This window comes from Equus przewalskii, chromosome 28 (assembly GCF_037783145.1).
Source record: "Equus przewalskii isolate Varuska chromosome 28, EquPr2, whole genome shotgun sequence".
Classification (NCBI taxonomy): Eukaryota; Metazoa; Chordata; class Mammalia; order Perissodactyla; family Equidae; genus Equus; species Equus przewalskii.
Genome location: NC_091858.1, coordinates 24766305 through 24783971, shown reverse-complemented (window position 1 = coordinate 24783971; position 17667 = coordinate 24766305). Strand labels below are relative to the sequence as shown.

At 40.2% G+C, this 17667-nt stretch overlaps 1 protein-coding gene across 6 annotated transcripts in view; it reads left to right on the top strand.

Annotated features, from left to right (window-relative positions):
- The window catches only part of STOX2 (storkhead box 2), a 154217-nt gene extending 142666 nt beyond the window's left edge, over positions 1-11551 (top strand). For 3 of the 6 annotated variants that reach the window (XM_070598228.1, XM_070598226.1, XM_070598227.1), the window contains exons 4-5: positions 111-159; positions 5086-7743. In XM_070598228.1, the coding sequence (XP_070454329.1) occupies positions 111-117 (7 nt within the window). In that variant the 3' untranslated portion in view covers positions 118-159; positions 5086-7743. Of the gene's footprint in view, positions 1-110; positions 160-5085 lie in introns of all 6 variants that reach the window. The other 3 variants (XM_070598223.1, XM_070598224.1, XM_070598225.1) reach the window with 3 other exon arrangements.
- Positions 11552-17667: the final 6116 nt, after the last annotated feature.

Genomic DNA, 17667 nt, shown 5'->3' with positions numbered 1-17667 from the left:
TTTGCAGATAACTTGAAAATTTTCTGACTTCACAGTCTCAGTTCTGTGAATGAGGGGAAAGAGTTGCATGAGTTGTATTGTTAACAACCTGTTTCTGACTTCTTTTTCAGGAATTGAAACAAATGTTTCTGCAGATGTAGAGATCACCAATCTGGACTGGTGGGTTGGCCCCTCCCCTCAAACTAGCATCAGTCTAATCTAACTAAGACCAACATTTCCCAGTATTTTTTCTTCTCTGTTTATATTTCCACCATACTAATAAAGGAAGGGTTTTTTTTTTTTAAGTCCTTCAAAAATACTATCTTTTTGAGTAGAATGAGTAGTCAGTGTGGGGGCGTAGGGGTTGGGAATAAATTGATTGATTTAAGAAAGGGGGTCCCTCTAGTGAGAATATAACAGCAGATCTCAAAACCTTTCCAGCAGATCCAGAAGCTTGTTCCTGTTTTAGTCCTTACTTTCTGTGCACCCTGCCTTGCTCACACACCTTTCTCTCGCCACGCGCATGTCCACAGAGAAATGGAACCTCGTTCCTCTCGCAGAAAGATTAGGGGCCTGTGCTCTCTTAGATCAAAGCGTGTGCCAGCACTTTTCTTGCTCCTCCTGCAAAATTGATACCACCCATTTAGGCACTCTAATCATAGTCCCTTCTTTTTCGTAGGTGCCGGTAGTTCAGCAAAGGGTTGACAGTTGAGAGTATGTAATGCCCGATGGTCATGTCCTGCGCACTGAAGTAGTTCAGGAGTTAAGAAAGCAAAAGAGAGTCTGTGCAACTTCCTTTCTTCCTCCTTAACTCTTCCTTCGCCTCAAAGAGCAACTCGGGACCTAATTCTCCTTCCAAATTCTACTCCAGATTGGTGACTCTGAGATGCAGAAATACTATTGAGAGATTGACATTTCTCGTTTGCTGCGATTCCCAAGACTTTACAATATTTATAATTTTAACGAGTACCCAGATATGATTATGTATTTCCTATATTTGTTTTAGTTATTAAGAATTAAAATTCTATTGTGATCATTTCACTATATCTCTGGATAATTTTGGGACAGAGCATCCCAAAATCAGAACTGGGAATCATTAATCGGTTTGTCCCACATTAGGCCTTTGTTATGTCTTAAAGGGCAACTTCTTGATTACTTTTTTCTTTTTGTTGTGTAACCTTTTTTTCAAAGTAACACACGTCTGGAAGACCAAGGTCTAAACAGACCACAGAGATGGCCCTCTGGTTAAAGTGGGTGGGAGATTAGGAGCCCCAGATCTCCTCTGCCATCCCATGAGGTGCCCTAAGGGACCACATGGAGCCACGGCGCTCAGTCTGAAAACTGCCGGCGTATTAAGTGACTTTTCTAAAACATAATTTTTGCTAAATATTTTTCTAGCCCAAATCCAATCTTAATTTATTTACAAGTTTTCTATGTCTTTTTCTATTTCTCTCTTCTACTCTTTTTCTTTCCTTTTGAATTCCTAGTAGTGGATGCTGCATTAGCACAGTTCAAGGTCTGTAATCCATGGTAGAAGTTCGAAACCATCAGTTATGGAAGGTGTGGTTGATTTGCCTGTACCTTATGTTTCTTGTTCTGTGGACTCTGCCTGCCTAATGCTTTTTACACAGCGGTTTCTATCCCTTCACACTGCCCTCTGGCCCCTGGCCCTCCACAGAGGGAAAGCTGTAATACTCCACAGATAGTTGCTAAGGAGACGTTGAGAGTGGTTTAGTGGGTTCTAACTCAAAAACCACCACATAATATTAAAATTATTATATTAAATTATAATGATTTATAATGATAAAATTTAAATAACATTTAAAATTAAATATTAAAATTAAAAAATTATTTCTTTGTCTAGGGACAAAGAAACAGAAATATTCATGAAATAGTTGAACTAGTCTCTCCACAGAACATATTTTATCTCTAAATTTGGGGGTGCAGAATCTAGAATTTGTGAATGGGGTTATTTCTTGAAATCAGTTTATTTGCATTTCTTTGATAATGTACATAAGATTAAATGCTATGTCGTTGTCGAGGGTAAAAGGTCATTCTGAGGAGACAGCTTTCACAGAATTTAGGTACATGTCTGTCCACTATTATTAGGTAGAAGTTTGTCTGTAGGACTACGTGGATCACCCATAAATTTCGTGCAGTTAGAGAATCTACATGGCAATTCCTCATTTTCTGCTTTTCACATGTAATATTCTTTGGTTAGAAGCTACGTGACAAACTTATTTTCTATACCTATTTTTAAACTGTATTTTCTCTACACCTCAATAAATTCACTAAGTTCCCTTTTTAACACATGAGGATAGTCTACGAAGGATAATATTTGAGTTACAGGGAGTTTGACTGTCCAGCATGAGGAGTATTTTAGCCAAATAGCATTATCATGCTGACACCTCTTCACTGCTGTGAGATGGAGGAATCTTAAGTGGGCCATTTATTCAGATCTTTCAGTAAATAATTCACTGAGCAACTAAGATCCAGCCCCCCCCCCCCAAAAAAAAGACCCAAAAAGGTGATTTCCACACCCCCAGCTTTCAATGCTGGCTCAGAAGTTATGTTTAGCTACATTTCCAAAATTCTTCAGTCCCTTTTGTTGGGAACTAAAGGGTATTGAGAAAGAAAAAAGGTAGAAACTTAGACTATGCTAGGAGACCTAATATTGAAAATGAAAATCTTGATGTGAAAGCCTACTCTTCCAAATCTGAGGCCAAAAACTGGTTGATAAATGCAATATGAAAATCAGAGGGACCCAAGCCTGCCAAGGATGTGTCTGCTTAACGTGCTGCACGGTCATGTGCTGCCGAAGTGTGGGGCCAAGGGAAACACCCAGGCAGGAGGATGCACAACACAGGTCCCTGGTTCTTCTGCCTGTAAAATCCTGAAATCTTATTCTTAAGGTTGCACTCCATTAGCTCTCTCCTAAACAAAGTAAGAACTTTTAAATTTGAGGAATATTCTTACTGTGAACACTGCATCTCCATTAACCTTTTCATCATCATATCCAAAGCCCTCAATATGAATGCCACACACTGTACGCACAATAATGAAATATATCCTTTGGAGAAACTGGAGTGCTGTATGTGTTTATCATTATTAATATGCTGGCTATGGTCAAAGGTGGTCAGAGGCTTCTTAGAGCACAGACAGCTCCCAACTTAGAGATCTGTTGCAGTGATGTGCATTTATAGGGCCTGGCATACAGCAGGTGCTTTATAAATGTTAAGCCCCTGCCTCAAAAGCTGGTTTAAAAGTGGGTTCTTTGGGCCTTAAAATGCATTTTCCCATAGAAAAGATGTCATTAGTAATGTATAGATTCCCAAGTCAGCTCCCCAGTAGCTACGTAATTCATTACATGCCGATGTACAGCAGAAATAATTTACATTTGTCTAGCTTTTCAGTGTACAAACGCTTTATCAACGCATATTTCTTCTTCACAGTTGCTCCATGCGTAGGTTAATGGCATAACTCTCCCCATTTTAGAGATGAGGAAGTCAAATACTATAACAAGTTTCTGTCAGGATTAAGAATGGAATGGAAGGAACGTGCTATGAAATCTTTGAGGTTCTCCATGTTTATTGGTCTTCTTCCCCGCTTCACCTGACCCTATGCCTCAGTTGTAGTGCTGACAAGCCACTGACGAATTTCCTTAGGGAAGGTGTAAGGCAGGTAAGAAGGTAAGTCTAGCACTTTCCATCCCTTTAGTGATGATATTTTGGAGTCTTTTTTTAGGTATGCCCAGATTTACCATAAGCATCATGAGGGAACTTGACTTATTTCTATAAAGGTATTAACCTTCTGAGGTACCCTCTGCAGTCAAGAAACGTCCAGTTGTCTTTTTGGTAGTCGGTGAACAAACTTCCTTTTAAACAATCAACTCTGGCCCCTTGATGAGAAGCAAACTCAAGGCCACAAGAGGTTAGGATGAAATGACTTGTTAGGAAGGGCTGCTGAGGTATAGAGTCCAGACAAAATCACTCTTGGTTTAGGATTGGAATGAAAGAGAGGCGTCAAGGATGTCCACTATGGTAGCTTGACTCGTTGTTGACCTTCAGCAGGCTTAAATCAGTTAGGGGGACCAACTCTCGTAGAATATTGTATAAACTTTGAATCCAACCAGTAGGGTGGATGTTTTGAGCTTTACGGTTTCTTCAATCTCTTTGTAAGCTGATGAGTTTCTTATTACCATTTTGAGACGCTTGAACATGAAACCCATGTAGTTCCCATCGATCATGCCATGTAATCTTATTGCCCCACATATTTGAAATGTCAAATGTTCTAAATCTCTTGGAGCAATAACATAGGTTCAAGTATTTCTAACTTAGAAAAATTAAAAGAGAAATCGAAATGCTAAAGCCATTAAATCACCTCTATTCTAGAAGAATCCTTTAAAAATAAAATATTTCTACCGAAGTGGCAGTTGGAGGAGGGGTGTAGGGGTAGACAAATGTAAACTTTACAGATGAATGGGGAAAATCTAAGATGCCTTATCTGAAAACATAGCGCTTTTTAACTAAAGTGTTAAAATTTGAAACAGAGGTATGGCATGTTTAAAAAGAATTTTATTCCCATCAGTGTGGCAAATTAGCTAGCACCGTGCTTGAAGTTCAAAGTCAAAATCTGCTAGTCAAGAATGAAGAACAGAATCATTAGGGCAAAATTATTAAGTTTGCTCAGGAACAGTTTGATATATATCAATGAATTTCGAACCTGAAATGAAATCATTACAAATGCGTATTTATGAGTATTCTTTGTTAAAACTAATGCAATAGCTATCTATCACATCAAAGTCTGAACAGTTTCCTTGAGTATGAAAGGAAGGTGAAGACGTTTAATGTAAAGACGTTTAAAAAGCGTTTAGCTGTGTGAAAACCCTTTACTCAGTGTGCTGCTGATTGTAACATGTCTTGTGAGAGCTCTGCAGCCCGTGTTGGAGCAGCATGTGTGAATAATCAGGATGAGATAGTATATATCTGACATTATGAACCAACAGAGGAAATCCATTAACTTACGTCATTTGCTCTTCCTCTGGGGCTCAATATATAATTATTTATGTTCGAAAGAAAACAAAACCAAACCTTTTTACTCTTTTAGTACTCGGGAGAGCCTGGCTTCCAACACGTCAAGCATTGTTGAAAGTAACCGTCGTCAGAACACCACGTTGAGCCCGGCCCATGGTGGAGCTGGCCCGGCCTTCAACTTCCGAGCAAGTACAGAGCCCCCAACCAATGAAGCTGAGAAATTACAGAAACCTTCCAACTGCTTGCAAGCTTCTGTGACTAGTGTGTGATAGTCATTCTGCCTCAGATCTGTCTCATTCGATCCAGACAAGTTTACGACACTGGGACTGATGTTTACATCTTTGGAAAGACAAGCATCTCAACCACAGTTTTTGTGTTTACTTAAACTGTGCTGCTAAGTAGGCTAGGGCAAAAAAAAAACAAAACAACACAACAAGTCTTTATTTCAGAGTATTGCTTTTCACATTTATGGCTCTGTAGCAACTGAATAGCAGTAGAGGTGATATGTAAACCTTGCTTCACTAATTGTAACTGAGCACACATAGGAAAGTCTAGACACTGTAAGTGTAATATGCATTCTCAATGTCCTGCAGTTGCCAATTTCATTTTTAAATGCCACAGATGCGTGTTGCTCCCAGCCTGTGGTCAAATGGTGCCACAGAACTGATCCTTGACACTTCCAAAAAAAAGAAAAAAAAAAACTAAGCCACCACTAAATGTCCAATGCAAGGGCCCACCTTGAGGGGAAATCAATGCCAAACTGATTAGAAGGGACCCCAGCCCTTTGTGTGTGTGAATTGTTTATGCACCAATCATTTTTCACTGTGAGTTTTCGTGACACGATTTTGCAGGAGCCCTTGGAAGTGTGTCAGAGGAGTCGTGATCAAAATTCTGGGAGTGTTTATTTTCAGGATTTTGTTTTTGAGTGTAACAGATGCTTGTCTGATCTTTAACCTTCCATAATCACAAACAGGAATATAGGCCTTTGAATCTGAAGTGGAGAAAGGAGGGCAGCCCCAGCCTGGCTGGGGCACAGCAATCAGTGATGGAAGAGGTAATGAGGACTTTTAAAAGGTGTTAATCAAATATTTAAGGAAGATAATTTCCTCCTTGTGATGCTTAGAATGATCCTATCTTGCTATAATAGATACGATAATTAGTTTGTTTAAAAGCAAAATGTTCTTTGTGATACAAATGAAGAGTATGGCCTGGGGATGTTATTCTTTCTAATGGAAGGACATAAATCTATTTTATGTAGTTTTAAATAGAATGCCTAAATTAGGCTGTGGGAGATAATTTTTAGTGGTTATAGGAAAGAGCAAATTTAGGGAGAGTTGAACTTCAGGCCTTTTATTCCTGGGAAGATATCTATAGAAAAAACTTTAAAATGATTTTTGATTAGAAATACATGTGTGCCCATGTAATTAACAACAGAATGTGGTATAATCCTAACTTGTACTCCCCTAAAATTTATCAGAGTAACAATTATGCATACATGAACTATGCCAGGGTAATGTTTACAGATACTTTGTAACTAATTTCAGGAGGCATTTTTTAGGTGGCTGTATGGTCATTAGCCCAACTTATTTCGAAATGATTTAACCTGTTGCTTTGGTTTACAATGTCAAGTTGAATACAAAGAAAAGACTCTCAGCAGCAAAGGGATTACAGATAATCAAGCTTCAACCTTATGAGAAAGAGACATTTCAAAGTTCCCGTGTTTTATTTTATGAGAACAATGGAATAAATCTATAGATAATGGCAAATTATTTGCAAAAGTGTTCCATACGACACAAGTCAACGGTCTGACAGAGAGTTTTATTTAGTTTAATGGCATGTGATATTTGGAGCCATAGACCGTGAAATATATATCCAAAAATAAATCTAAAATATTTTCACCTCAGATTTCAGTAATGGGCATAAAATTTGTGAAACACTCCTGCGTCAGTTTTAGGTTTAATCACTGGCAATCTGGTTAAAGAATGCAGTCATATACAGAGCTGGACTGATTCTTGAAACATTTAGATACTCCCTTTGGCTTTTTCAGATATTTGGAAGTTGCATTGGGTCAAACTGGACTCGTCAAGTTTGGTATAGATTCCTTTGTTTTGTGCTTACAGTGAAATGTAAGCACATTTCTTGGTAAACTCGCACACCACTAAATGTTTAAGTCAGTTGGCTTTCAGCCTCATGCCTTATGTCCTCCAAGGCATGCCTTGATTGCTCAGAAATGCACCCTGTCTCATTGCTTAAATATGTCCAGAAGGGATGATAATGTTTCTAATAGACTATACACAGAGTCTGTTTCCTTGGGGAGTTGTATACCAGGCAGTTACTAAATTCTTCTGTCTAAATTCATTTTTGCCAAAAACCCGCTCACAAGTGTTTATCATACTATCAGTTCATGAGTAATCTAACCATTGAAACACTACGTCAGCCTGTAGTTGATCCTCTGAAAGTAGCCATTCTAATAATCAAATGCTGTGTGAACAGGATGGAAAAGCATTACCTTGAAGAGAAGCTTTAAAATATGAATTTATCAATATTTCACAAGAAATAGGTTTACAGAAGACATTATTCAAATAAAACGTGTACACTCTTTGCCTGATGCTATGGGGTACATGATTAAAAAAAAAAAAAAACCTCCCTTAGACCAGCAGCCATTAGTGTAGAAATGATGGACTTTAAAGATGATAAGATGTAAGCAGATGTTCCATGTAGAAATTTCCCCGTCTGAATCTAGTCGGGGTTCTCAAAAGGGGGAAGAGTGGAGGCGGGAAGCAGGTTACAGATGTGGCCCAAGATGGTCTCCGGTGAAGTTCTCGGTGACGAACCTCTCGGGCCCGCTCCAGGCTTCGCCAGCTTCCTTCTCCTCCAATGGGATGATAGCTTTGTTTTCCACGGCTGCTCATCTCTCTAGTCTTCACTTAGAGTTTATCAACGGAAAGGTTTACAAAACTGAATCTGGTTGAATCTCTGTGTAGCGTTCAACTTTAAAGGGTCAACCCATCTGTCGGCATTTTGCACACTTATGTATTATTCTGATACAGCATATTACTTTATGGTAATTTTTATTTTTACATATAACTACCTCCATAAATTTGATGAAGCGGCAGCAGTGCGTTGAAGTGTATTGTTCAGAAAAGCGAAGTTTAAAACTTTTGGAAACATTCAGCCATGGCGTTCTGTGTGTGTGTCAGTGATTGCCTACGTGGACTCTTGAGTTTTCATTGCCATGGTTTTCTTTTATGGCATTATTTCACTTTCTGATGTAAACCTGTCTCTCCTCTCGTCCCCACAAAAGCGCACTTGATCTTGTTAATGAATGAAAGGAAGTTGAAATTTCTTGTCTTTCCCCCGACCCCCAATTCCTGCTAAAAGTTCTCTCTGGCGAAGAGCCAATGGGTAAACAGAATTTAGCAAGCTGTTTACTCCTGTGAAAATCGGATTCCAATTCTAGGTTTTCAGTCACAGAAGACACACAAGAAATTTGGACTGCCAACTTTGGGCTTCTCCACCTGCACTCGCCTGCTACCCTATTGAGCCCTAACTTAATTAAAGGAGCTGCGCTGTGTATTCACAACTTCTGTTCGATAATTTGTATTCCATTTTATATATTTTGCACATCTCAGGGGACCTCAATGAGCATATGAAAAGGGGGTGGGTACCATCAAATAGAGAAAACAAGTAGAAGACCCCAAACGGGACTAGCTGGATAAAAATTAGAAATTACTGCTTCTCTGGCATTGTGAGGCTCAAGTTCAGGAAGCATAAATTGAAAGTTAATCTGGAGTAACAATGATCTGAACACCAGCTGTTCCCACATCTCCCTCTTTCATAACCCAACTAAGCATTTCTAAAATGTAAATTTAAATTATATTGTGGTCACCGTGGGGAGAAAAAACCTGTTCCATGAAAACGGAAGCATTCTTCCTGTTTTTTTAGGTCGGCACAGCTTTGTAAAATTCTACCCAGGATAAACCACTTATCACCACAAAGTGTACTTGAAAGTAAAGTTTTTAACTTAAATTATAGGCCTATGGTTCCCAATACATTAGTGATCGTATTTTGAAAAGTCTCACCATTTGTAACATGGACAGTATTTGGAGCTTGATTAAAAATCAACAACAACCTACAAGGACTCTGCAAGTCCATTTGGGGATTTCAATGCTTCTAAAGCATTCAGATTCACAGACAATTAACAAAGCAGGTCATATTTGTAATACCCATACTTGAAATGAATAAACAGAAAGAGTGACTTTCAGATTACCCAGAAACACAGTGGCAGCTATCAATGATCTATTTTCTATCTGTCTGATAGAGCATCATGAGAAATCACTAAATAACAATGCTATTTTTCTGATGTGTGCTAATAAAGTCAAAGAAACAAATACAATTTTACACCTTTGTCCATTTTCATTCAAAAAGTTCAGGGTGTTCGGAATTTTACACCATGGCACACCTTACGCGTATCGACTTAGGATATGGGAGATTAACAAATCCACCCGATGCCATTGTGGTCAGAGGTCGATTAGGTGTACACCCTTGTTTACAGTCTCATATTGGGCTTCTCTGTTTCCTGTGCTAAAAGACCATCTCCCAGGAACATGGCTGCTTTTGCAGTGGAAGGTGCTGAAACAGAAATTTTAATTAAAAACTTTATCAAGTACTCTTCACAGTGCTCCTTAGCACAACAGAAATTCAGTACAATACATGCAGCCCTCCTTTGAAGAATCAGGATTTCCCCGGGAGCTCATCTAGTTCTAAGTGTTTTCTCAAATTAGGAGCTATAAAATCCTTGATAGGGACCTTTGCCATTACCACAGGCCAGTCACAGAACCAGCTAGCAGCATGCTGTCAGGTGACAGTGGACCCCAGCAGAAGTGATCCCTTTGTTGCCCTTCCAGCCCCTAGTACCATCCTGCCCGTTGTCAAGACGCCCACTACTTCTGTTCATGAGCCACTCTTGTGCACACGTTTAAGGCTCCGGGAAGCTAGAAACGCAGGAAAAGTGAATGCAAAAGCTGTGGAAAACATTGTTTTGCTTTGAGTTAGTAAAATATGGGCGGGAAAGAGATTACTATCCATCTGATCTTTGCCAAGTAAGATAAAAGAATCATCTGTCACTCGATTCTCCCAGAAGGTTTTACAGTATTAAGGATACATCCAATATTTCCCCATATTTTTATTTAGGAGACATTTCATAAATAACGTGTTCGAAAAAATTCATTGTTAAATTTCCTGGTGTGTTTGAAATAGACGTTGGCATCACCCTGATTGAGTTCATCGCCACGTCTTTTGCCCCAGCATCCCAGAGAGAGTCCCCAGTGATTGCTCCTCTAACACAGAATCCTGTGTTTTTACAGTTGTGCTATGACTTACAGTGGCTGATTTGCAAGGTTCAGAATTCCACAAGGCTCAAGGGGGGCTAAACCTTCTTATGATTGTATGTTATCAGTTATAGAGCTTTAACCGCTCATTGTTGGCTTTAAATGTGAACGCACACACACCCTGCCAAGGAGGGAAGGGGCTGTTTCACGAGTGAGGCAGTGATGACTCTAGAAACAAGTGTGAGGGTTAAAGCTGGGCTGGTCCATGTCCAGCTGCCCTGCGTCCCTGTCCGAAGGCTGACCTTGGCGCCCCATTCCCTTACGCCCACCAAAAAGAGGTACCAAATCTGAGATGTAAGATCTCCTCCAATATCGATCGTCTGCAGTTACAGGGAATTCATCACGAAGTACACAGCAGCTCCTTGCCTTCCTTTCCACTGAGGTCCTCCCTCCCCACCTCCCTCCCCAGCCCTTCCCACCCCCCACCTAGATACTGCAACACTACCACGGTGTCCACATTGGAAGGGCAAAATAGTGTGTGGTATTGTGCACACATGATGGGTTAGACCTAGAGCTGCCCTAGGGTCACCTTCATGTAAGTATTGACAGCTACAAATTAAGGTCCTTAGAGTAGTGACGTAGATACTACTTTCTAGAAGAGAATTCAATTTCAACGTTAAGTTTAAAGGGATCATAATTCTGCAGGTATCTTTGAGTGACTGAATGTGACTATTGCATTAGGGTAAATGAATTAAGAAGTGCAAGTGGGATTTACTGTATGTTAGAAAGGAGTTTTGCAGCCAAGACTGCCTTGAATAAAATGTGTTTGCACTGAAAAAAAAAATTTTAAATTACTTGGTCTCTGGTTGCTGTAAAGGTCATCCAAGATGGATGTTCTGTTTATATTGTATAGTATTTCATATGAAATAATTACACTTCATGAAATGTCTTCCCTAATGTTACTGATTTATAACAGCACATTTGTAACATGGTTTTTAACGTGTCAGTGTACCATATTGTAAATGATGATGACTTGTCATGCTTAGTATAATAACTTAAAAGAAAAAAAAGCACAGGGATTTTTGTAAGTCTATATTTGAAAGTCCCTCCATATGGTAATATTGTGTTCATGTTGTTTATGTAGTGTTGTGTGAAATATCCATTTTGGATTGTGTTACTTTTTAAGATATTAAATAACATTTGGTTATATGTCTAAGTGGATTTTTTTTTGGGACTTGAGAGAAAATACTTGAGGTGAGATCAGTTTATTTCTCTCCTCAATATGATTTCGTGGCAAGTTTTTATTGCACAGTCTTCGTTATTAGAGCTTTTGAATGAAAACAACTAAAAATGGAAATTTCTAATCAAAATCTTTTACCAGGAATGTTGGGGAAAAAAATCACATTTTTAGCTAGCTATTCAAATTTAAAAGAGTGTGAGGCGTAGAGATGCATATGATTAAGTTTTCTATATGAAATTATAAAGGAATGTGGTTGGTTTTTGTTAGCACTCATTATAACTTCTGTCCCCAAATAAACATGACCCCCTCCCCAGTAAATGCTCAGAGGCTATTCACATGTTCCCATGAGGCACTTGCAAGTTTGGATGCCTCCATGTTTGATGGCCTTCAGAATCTGTTGTACGTTCTTTTTTTTGAGGAAGATTAGCCTTGAGCTAATATCTGCTGCCAATCCTCCTCTTTTTTTGCCGAGGAAGACTGGCCCTCAACTAACATCCATGCCCATCTTCCTCTACTTTTTTTATATGTGGGACACCTGCCACAACATGGCATGACAAGCAGTGCGTAGGTCCGCACCTGGGCTCCGAACTGGCGAAACCCGAGCCGCCGAAGCAGAACATGTGAATTTAACTGCTGTGCCACAGGGCCAGCCCCTGTTATATGTCCTTTTGACTCTCCTCAGTGGTGGCAAATCCTTGTCCTGGGGAGAATGGACTCTGTTTTTTTCAAACTAAAAGTGATCTGCTGTCACGCAGATGATTAAGCTAGGAAACAGCATGGTCAGTCAAAACCAATATGGTGCTAGAAAGTTGAGCCTGATTTCTTGTAAAGGCAGTACCCAAAGCAGACTTCCACAAACTGTTTTGAACGATGGCAGCGTCGTTTGGATAAGGGTGGAGAACTCAAGGTGGACTGCTTTGAAGGACAAGCCTTATTTTAGTTGTATAAATTTGTCTCTATATTTTAAACTCTCACAATACAGACACTTCATTTTGCAAGCATGAAGTTAGGAAGAACAAGAATCCTGGGAGTGTATTGTGAGTTTTAGGCTAGAAACAAAAGTTGCTGTGCTGAGAGAAAGGTCATTGTGCTTTTCTTTCAGAACAATCCAATGTACTAGACACCGGGGGAAATGTGACTTAAGAAGACGGAAGGCAGGATTCTGACTCCTTTGAGAGAATGGTCACAGTTCATAAAAATCTTTCCTTTGCAAAGGAAATGGTATGGTTTTAACTTATTTTTAAACATTCAGAGCGGTGGGATTCTTTTTTTCCTCCATAAAGAAAATCCAAGCAGAGTACTCCATATTTGCCCCTTACCCTGTTACAGCTGTGTAATCGAGAGCCACTGAATAATAAAAAGAAGTTATTCACCTGACTTTAATAATTTATTTAACTGTGAAATCTTATCCCTACTGTGGGAATACTTGGAGTTAGTGGTATTCTTCCTCTTCGGGCCTAGTGGCTCCAGACTTTTCCTGTAGAGCAAATAGTTAATCATGTAACATGGAATAAGTGTGTGTGACGAGTATTCACAGACCACATTGTACCAGGCAGGAATTTCGAGAGAAATAGGGAACCTAGGCAAGGCTGGGGAGGGTTTTTGGTGAATCTTCAAAGAATTGCGTCAGAGGTATGATGTGAACGGAAGAGGATGATGCAATGTTAGGTAAGAGAAGTAAGGCCACAGATGTTGGGAATTCAAAGGGCAAAACTGAACTATTGATCAACAATCAAGAGGAAATTCTTTTCTCTTCGGTCAGATCTAGGACTTTGGGGCTAGCATCTTTGGCTCAAATGGATTGAACGTCCTGTACCTCAAGGCAGCAGGGCTTTGTCTGGGTGACCATTTAGGTAGGTTATTCAGGCAGCCCCCCAATTCCTCCCAAGTCACCTGCCTTCACATCGCCCTTGTTTCTCTTCCTTTGTTGTAAAGTTCCAAGAATTGTTTTTCTTTTCTATTACCTTGAGTTTATTTTACTTTATTACTCTCTTCTCTACATAAAAGCAAGAATTTTTGTTTGTTTGTTGTTATGCTTTCTTGTCTATTAATGTTTGGACTCGTTCCTCCTCTCAATTATGTATACAATAAGATATATACTGTAATATAGTGTAGTATAGGATAATATATTATATATAAGGTTTTTTCTCTTTTTCCCTTCGTATGTTATTTGATGGTGGTTCATAAGCCATCTGTATTGAATGGGAAGGATCAGTATCCAGATTGGGAAGGTTTCAAGATTCTCAGGGACAGAGTGATGACCTTGGAAACAGAAGATGCCGTTTCCACCGTTACTTCCCTTCCGCGTCTCCTTCTGTCTTTAAAACGGACCTAGTTACATAGATTAGGGGGCTCCAGCTGGCCCCATAAGAAGTCAGGCAAATGGGCATGATAGACATTGTCTTTTACAATTGGTTTCCCTAAAGGTTTCAGCAGAGTATGTAAAGCACTTCCATTGCATTTTTAGAGCAAACATTTTATAACAGCTTTAGAATTACAGAATTATTGTGACACTAGGACAAATCCAACTTCCCCTATTGTTAACATCTTACATTAGTATGGTACATTGATCACAGTTAATGAGCCAGTATTGATATATTATTATTACCTAAAGCAATGCTTTGTTCAGATTTCCTCGGTTTGTCTCTACTGTCGTTTTTCTGTTCCAGGAGCCCATCCAGGATACCACGTATATTTAGTCATTAGGTGCCCTTAGGTTCTCTGGTCTGAGATGGTTTCGTAGATTTCCTTTGTTTTTGATGACCCTGGGAGTTTTAAGGGGTACTGGTCTGGAGTTTTGTATATGTCCCTCAATTTGGGTATATCTCATGCTTTTCTCGTGATTAGGCTGGGGTTGTTGGGAGGAAGACCACAGAGATAAAGCGCCGTTCTCATCATATCCTATAGAGTGCATACTATCAATATGACTGACCACTCTCTTGTTGACCCCCACTGCCTGACTTGAGGTAACGTTTGTCAAGTTTCTTAACTATAAAGTTATGCTTTTTCTCCATTTCCATTCTGTACTCTTTGGAAGAAAGCCACAATGCACAGCTCACTCTGTTTTTTTTTAAGGTATACTTTTTTGGTGAGGAAGATTGGCCCTGAGCTAACATCTGTGCCTATCTTCTTCTATTTTGTGTGTGAGATGCCACCTCATTGTGGCTTGATGAGCAGTGTGTAGGTCTGTGCCCGGGATCCACACTGGTAAACCCCAGCCTGCCAAAGTGGAGCATGCAAACTTAACCATTATGCCACTGGCCAGCACCTCACAGCTCACTCTCAAGGAGTGAGGAGTTATGCTTCATCTCTTTGAGGACATAGTATCTAAATAGGTTATTTGGAATTCTTCTGTACAGGAGATTTATCTCTTCTCCACCATTTATTTATTCAATCATTTATTCCTATCAGTATGACTCATGGATATTTATTTTATGCCTTGAATTATAGTCCATTACTACTGTATGTTCTTGCTCAAATTTTTCCAGCTTTTGCTATTGCTTGCTCTTCAGTTGGCTCCTGTATCCCTTTGACATGCCTCCATCATTGCAGTTGTTTGTTCATTTGTTTTTGAGCACTTCCTAAGTTTCTGGCACTATAGGATGCTCTAGTCTCACTTTGTATATCCTGGCCCAGTCTTAGAATCAGTCACTTCTCCGAGGAGCCTGGTTTCTTTGATTGGAGGATGGTATTAGAAACTAAGATCTCGGTGCTAGGTATGCTCACTGCTGTTGGGGAGTCCTTATTTCTAGGCCTTCTCAGCTGACAGAGCAAGGAGATATATGTGTGTATATTAACCTGTGTATACATACATGCTTATAAATATTTCCATATGTAACGTCTGTGTCTCTAGTGAGCCGAATGTGAGTTCATACGGATGGATGCAAGTCCAATCCATTACTACGTGGATCATTCCAGCCTCCTTTCCCTGCTTATCTGTGACCCTCCCCTGCAGCAGGGAGAAACCGGGCTCCCACTACCCACCATCCGTTTACTTAATTGTTCAATTGCAGTATGCATGTATAGTCGTTCATCCATGGCATTTTATAAGACTGATTAGATAAATATGGATAAACATGGAAGTGGAAAAATGAAAAGGTTTCTCAACTTAGTCTAAGTAGGTGGCTTAATGTGACAGTACAGTGAGGATCATAAACTTATTAATGGACTTATTTGGTCCTAATGGGATTGTTCTAAAGAATTTTAAGGTTCAGAAGGGAAAGGGGCCCTATTAATGTTACTTAGTGTGTATCTTTCCTTATGTCACTGTCAGTACTTGGGAAGGAAGTGATGTATTGACTTAATAGTAAGATACCGTATGTTTGGTAAGCTGCTACTTCCTTCTCCCCACCTCCAATCTGCATATCTACATTTTAACCATATCTCAAGGTCCAGATCAAATGCCTTCCCTTTCACAAGCGCTTCTCTGAACACCTTTTCCATTTCCGTACCCTGACACAAGTATGGCCTCTTTCCCTCTCTTACAGTACGACATTTGTCATTTCCAACCCTGTGATCTCATTTTTTTTCTTAAAGTCAGGACTTCAGACTCCTGCCCAAGACCGTGACCTCAAACTAAACAACTTATGCCACTTTTGTGCTATTACTGGATCCTCTGGGGGGCACCTCCCCTTGTCATTGTTTCTCAGTGGCCCTTATGAGCTTTGAAATCTTCAGTAGGCTCGGCCGCGCAAGAAGTGGGCTCCGTGTGAAGGCTTCCGGCAGGATTTCCAAAGTGTTGCCTATTTGTTCACGCCTGCTTCTAACCTAAGTAGCCTTCTGGGAATGGGCTCTGCCAGCTGCTGCCACTGCTTTGCCTCTGTGGTCTTCCCTGTTACAAAAGAAAACGAGGAGCTAGGGTCTGGCTCTTGAAACTTGAAAAAGTTGTTAAAAGATTAACAGCTGAATGGGACGCTCCTGTGGGTGCATGGGCTGCAGAACCCTCATTCCTTTGCTCTTGGGCTGCGACTCAGGAGGAATCGTGTTTCTACACAGCACTCCTCAACATGTGTGTGCAACAAAAGGTGGGAAAAGAGTTAAAAGAGGTGGTAAAAAGCCATTGAATGGGCAGGGCAGGAGAAGCTGCCGCCGTGTGGAAGGGGCAGCCTCACTCAGTGACTGTGTAGGGTCCATTTGTGGGGAGAAGAGGCTGGGGGTTAGGGGGTCGGTCTTTCTTAAAGTGGTGGGACTATTTATGACCACGGCCACAGTGTGTTTCTTTTTAACCATATCTTAAATCTAAAGGCAGCTGACTATTGTTTATGCAAACTTTCCATAGAAGTATAACAAAAAATGTACTTTCTCTCTCTTGATTTCGTTTTTTTCCCTCTGTCTCAGCCATATGTTTTTCTTTCTGCTTCTTGTCATTCCCCCCCACACACACCTCCTGCTCCTTCTCTTTTGCATCTGTGAGATTTTGACTCCAGCTAATTTTTCATTTTCATGTTCTCGTTTCTCTCCCCCACCCCATCACCCACTTTTAAAACAAGCCATTGATTTTGATCTCTTGATCATCTTTTTTACATCTTCCTACGACGGTGTTCCCAACTAAATGAGTAACTCATTTTTTCCTCTGTAATGTGGCTATTTTAAAAACTTAACCAGGGAGTTCTACTAGCAAACTACTTGCCATTACTCCCAAACACTCAGGTTAGCTAAAAAAAAAATTTTTTGTTTCCTCCTCAAAGCCCCAGTACATAGTTGTATATTCTAGTCGTAAGTCCTTCTGGTTCTTCTATGTGAGCCGCCGCCACAGCATGGCGACTGACAGACAAGTGGCATGGTTCCTCAACCAGGAACCGAACTCAGACCGCCAAAGCAGAGAGCGCCAAACTTTAACCTCTAGGGCATCAGGGCTGGCTCTAAAAAAGAAGTTTAAAAGCCTTGCCCTGGGTTGACATAATACTAAAATTTTTCCCAAGGCTCAAGTTTACCTGTGGCGTGGGGAATTGGTGTATTCAGCAGGAGTACTAGAACTATGTTATTCTCTGTGGCACCAGGATTCAGCAACAGTGATTGGCACCTGCCCTGGGGTGTGGCTGTGGGTCAGGGCGAACTGAATGACCACAAAGTCAAGTTCCCACTG